The following is a 5,000-nucleotide window of genomic DNA, read 5'->3' as shown; positions in this document are numbered from 1 at the left end:
TCTGCCTTGTTAAAAATACAAAACAAAACACACCGAAAAAAAAAAACAACAAAACAACTATCTAGAATTACAAAGACATCAAATAAAAACAAACAACGGCAAAGCAAAGCAAAAAATACAATAAATGAATCAATCGATTGACTAAATGAAATAAAGAGCTAAAAAAAACAAACACAGCACATCGATTTTAGAAATATTTAAAAATTAAAATCGATTAAATCCGAATCAATTAGGAGTCATTTTTAAAAAAATGGCATTATTGGTTTGTTTACTTTTTAAATTCTTATTTTCCTTATATTATTACTTTTTTAAATTCTTCTCTACAGCCGGACAGCAAGCCGACCAAATCCTACAAAGGCATCCACTTTGGAAAACTATCCTCCAATCGTATGGACTTCTACGGCAAGGCCGGTCCAGGCCCCGGCGATTACGATCCCTTTATCGATGCCAGCGCCAGGCCTGAGAACACCAACATGAGAGAGGACGATACTGTAGTCAAGTACGAAGCCAGGTTGCCACGATACCACGAGATGATTCAGAAAGAAGAAGAGAAAAAGGTGCGTATCTCAAGAATAAATATATCTGAATTGTCCTAGATTTGGTTTAAGAATCAATATGAAAACGAAAATGAAAAAAAAAAAAGAAAAAGAAAACAAAACAAACAAACGAACAACAACTCCACCACCCCCCGCCCCCCCCCCCCCCCCCCCCCCCCCCCAAAAAAAAAAAAAAAACCACAATAAAAAACAAAACAAAACAACAACAATAAAACCCCAAGGAAACAAAGAAAACAAAATAATGAAAAAGAAAAAAAGGAGATAAAATAGGAAAGACGTCAACAAGTTTCAAGGAAAGAGTGTAAAAATGATAAAAAGATCAAATTCTCTTCATTTCTCCCAATGGTCGATCTCGAAAATGGGATGAACGTATCTTGTTTTATCTAATTAATTATTGGAATTTATTGTATATTACCCCCTTAAATATCATACATTGGTCATGGTATCCCATTATAGGTGACGATCATATCATATCAGCTGTTAACATTGGTCACATTTTTATCAAACTTTAACCAATGTTCTATTGGGTTTTTTCTTCTTCTCCCTTTGGTCAGTCCATTCCTGGGCCAGGAGCCTATGAGGTCAAGAGTGGCTTCAACGTCCAAACGCCAACCTTGAACACAGAGGGAATCGAGGTGGAACATCCGCCGTTCCTGTCACAAGCAAAGGTAAGGGATAGGCTTGAATGATGGGTGCCAATTAAAAAAAAAAGCACATACATAATCACAATCTATCTGAAAAGGTTTGTATGGTACAGTGCTAGACAACGCAGAAAGAAAAATACAAAAAAAAAAAAAAATACCCATCCCCCCCCCCCAAATTAATAAAAAATCAGCCTTCTTCTCTCACGTCCATTTCTTCATCCTTTGGTTTTCCTTATTTTCCGGAATATATTTTAAAATAAATAAAATTCCCCTTATTCATCCCAAAGGGGAAATTTGTCTCGAGGGTCTATTCCAAGGAAAGACTGGAATAACCTGTACATCGTAGATAATCAAAATGACGATTTTAAAAGCTTCACGAGATATATCTAATTAAATTAAATTGAGCTTTTATATAGAGCAATATCCACTAAACGTGCTCAAAGCGCTTTAAAAGAGATCCCTTGGCAAACAGCAACACTTAACATTTATGACGTGACATGACTCTTGTTAGGCTATAATACAATTTTTTCGGACAAAGTCAACGCTGTTAACGGCCAATTACTTATTATACACATAAGTACGGTGAGAGAATGTGAATAAAGACCCTTTTCCTAGGATTCACCTATGTTCCGAGCGAGATCGAAATCAGGACCTTCCGATCCAAAAGCGAGTGTCTCCTTCTACATGTTACGTGCTGTTGTTGTTAGTCAAAGACCCTTTGTAAAGCACTTTGAGCACGTTTAGTGGATATTTTGCTCTAATTAAAAGCTCAAGTTTTTATTTATTTATTTATTATTTTTTTTTTTTGCTTTATCGGGCACTGTTTCATACACTCCTTTTCATGTTTCAATTTTTTTATTTTTCACTTCTGAGAATTCAAATGGCATTTTTTGTTGTTATTTCTCCTCCCCCCCCCCCTCCCCCCTGCACAGAGATTCCAGCCCATTAAAACGGCGGCCCCGGCCCCCGGGGCCTACAATGACCCCAGAACGGCCCTCGATGTACTCAAACGTGTGTCGGGCCTGAAGAGGAGTCCTTTCTCTCAGACCGCTGTCCGATTCAACCCCGAACATCAGACCAAACGGACACCGGGTGAGTTTTGTTGTCAGTTTTGTTGTCAATTTTGTTGTCTATTTTGTTGTCAGTTTTCTTGTCAGTTTTGTCGTCAGTTTTGTTGCGTTCTCAGTTCTGTTGTCAGTTTTGTTGTCAGTGTTGTTGTCAGTTTTGATGTCAGTTTTGTTGTCAGTTCTGTTGTCAGTTCTGTTGTCAGTTTTGTTGTCAATCTTGTTGTCAGTTTTGTTGTCAGTTTTGTTATCAGTTTTGGTGTCAGTTTTGTTGTCAGTGTTATTGTCAGTTTTGTTATCAGTTTTGTTGTCAGTGTTATTGTCAGTTTTGTTGCGTTGTTAGTTTTGTTGTCAGTTTTGTTGTGTCAGTTTTGTTGTCAGTTTTGATGTCAGTTCTGTTGTCAATTTTGTTGTCAGTTCTGTTGTCAGTTTTGTTGCGGCTATAATGTGGTCTAGTGGTATGACACTCGCTTTCCGATAGGAAGGTCCTCGGTTCGAGCCTCGCTCGGCGCATAGTTGAGTTCTTGGAAAAGACTCATCAGTCACATTCTCTCACCGTACATAGGTGTAAAATGAGTATCAGGCTGTTAACAGCATTGATCTGTTCGAAAAAAAATGTTATATTGCCTAACAGGCGTTATGTCTTGTCTTAACTTTAAAGTGTTGCTGTTGATTTGGGACCCCTTGTAAAGCGCTTTGAGACTTCCGGGTAATATTGCGCTATATAAAAACTCCCATCACTAGAAATAATGTCTTATTAATTAATAACTAAAAGGGGCAAAGAAGTCGTGACGTCACACCTTCTACTCTTCAGGTTCCAAACTCATTGGAAGTGTGTATGTAGCCAGTCCTTCGAAGGATTAATAACGAATAGTTTACATATTGAACCATAAGGTGGCATAACTATTTTAGTAACAAGATGTATAGGCGGACTCTTATGATTACGGGAAATAAAAGAGCGAGGATGGATGATCTTTATTGGCGACTTCGCGAAGTCCCAGGTTTGAGAGTTGTATTTTTTTTTGCCAAGATGAGGGTCATTTAAATCGATCCATAAAAATTTGAAGGACGAGTTTTCTGGCCAAATTTTAAAATATGTTTTTTTTTTTTCAGAGTACAACAGAATTGGTGTCTATGGCAAAAATTTGGAAAAATGTTTCCACATTCATACTGGTCTAGGTGCTCATATTTGCAGGTCTGATCACCGAATGAGATGATGGGCCTGATTTCACAGTGTTGTAATGGACAATATTTTGCGTTGGTTTGAAAGAATGTATTTCCATTACAACAATGAGACCACAACAATTTGGGTTATCAGACCTGCAAATAAGAACACGTCGATACTGGTGAAATCTGACAAATAGGTTGTACACATCTTAATCAATTGTTAATCAAGTTATTTGAAGTCGTAAAATGTTCCTGGCAAAAATGAAAAAAGAAAAAAAAAAGAACATTTTGTCAATATACGTCTCTCTATCTCACACATAATCTGTGAAAAAGAAACTGTTGCAATTTTCACCAAAATTGATACGACTGGTATTCCGTAGATTATATTATTATTTTCTTCTCTAGTAGTCTTGACTTGAGATGTTACGGTCTACCAAGCGAGACAAGTTTGGCGGGTGGACAGTTTAATTAGCGGTTGGAAAGATTGACTGACTGGCAATACGGTAGAAAGGGGAGAGAATTCTGCCATGTCCTCCTTGCGATACAATCTCCTTCATTTCGTGTCTTAATAGATTTTGTTTTTGCCTCTAAATAAAAAAGAAGTCTGGGAAAATGGGGGAAAACGTTGTCTAGTTGTAGCTATTTATCGAAGGTGTGCGGCTATGCGGTCTTGTGGTGTGACATTCGCCTTTGGATTGGAAGGTCCTGGGCTCGAGTCCTTGTTGGAAAAAAATGCTCTTTATTGATATCCTCTCATTTTACTCAGGTTTTAAAATGAGTACCCGGTCGTTAATAGCGTTTCATCTGTCCGAATTTTTGTTTTTGTTTGTTTTTTGTTTTTTTGTTTGTAATATCGTCTAACAAGCATCATGCCCTAGGTGATGATGATGATGATGATGATGATGATGATGATGATGATGATGATGATGATGATGATGATGATGATGATGATGATGATGATGATGATGATGATGATGACATGATTTATTTAGAGCAAAAATTATGGTTAACGGCCAGAAAAAAAAATTCTTGAATCCTTGAATCCTTTTTTCTTCCCAACTCCAGGCCCCGGGGCGTACAACATCACTGGCCTGGGTGCAGAGAGCATGCGCAAAGCGTATCTTGAGGCGACCAGGAAGGGAGTGTTTGGGACGACATCCACGCGGCAACCCGTCCTTGCCAAGAAAGATGAGCCGGAAATGCCCGGCCCAGCTCATTACCAGGTAGATCTCAGATTTCTTCAGCGTTTCTTTTGAGACATAATTTTTTTGCATCCATGTTTGAAGTCTGGATTGAATAACTTATACTTGTCTTTGATATTCAAGAAAATATATATAATTAAGTTCATGCTTCTCCTATTAACTATTAAATGTAATCCAAAGGAAAAAAAACTCATTTTTTCGGTCACATATAACGAAACCCATGCACCCTAATGAAGGATGTGGTACATGGGAACATGGAGGGCAAACGAAGAAGGGAAGACCTAGGCCTAGTAATATAAAATATATCCTAGAATGGACAGAGATGAATGGAAGGGAGTTAATCGATGCCGTCAACAGACGAAAGGA

The 5,000-nt window shown here is 37.8% G+C and overlaps 2 protein-coding genes across 2 annotated transcripts in view; both read left to right on the top strand.

Annotated features, from left to right (window-relative positions):
* The window catches only part of LOC144973357 (uncharacterized), a 439,718-nt gene that overhangs the window by 227,882 nt on the left and 206,836 nt on the right, over positions 1–5,000 (top strand). The gene's annotated exons all lie outside the window — the stretch shown is intronic.
* Positions 1–5,000, top strand: part of LOC144973986 (sperm-tail PG-rich repeat-containing protein 2-like) — a 196,465-nt gene that overhangs the window by 44,940 nt on the left and 146,525 nt on the right. The window contains exons 7-10 of the mRNA XM_078916873.1: positions 327–557; positions 1,112–1,225; positions 2,134–2,293; positions 4,498–4,655. Coding sequence (XP_078772999.1) covers positions 327–557; positions 1,112–1,225; positions 2,134–2,293; positions 4,498–4,655 — 663 coding nt within the window. The remainder of the gene's footprint in view (positions 1–326; positions 558–1,111; positions 1,226–2,133; positions 2,294–4,497; positions 4,656–5,000) is intronic.

Source organism: Berghia stephanieae, chromosome 5 (genome assembly GCF_034508935.2).
Source record: "Berghia stephanieae isolate SIO BIC M18660-M18661 chromosome 5, UCSD_Bste_1.3, whole genome shotgun sequence".
NCBI classification, from domain to species: Eukaryota; Metazoa; Mollusca; class Gastropoda; order Nudibranchia; family Aeolidiidae; genus Berghia; species Berghia stephanieae.
Note: the sequence above shows the minus strand (reverse complement) of the source record. Positions and strands in the feature narration are given on the sequence as shown.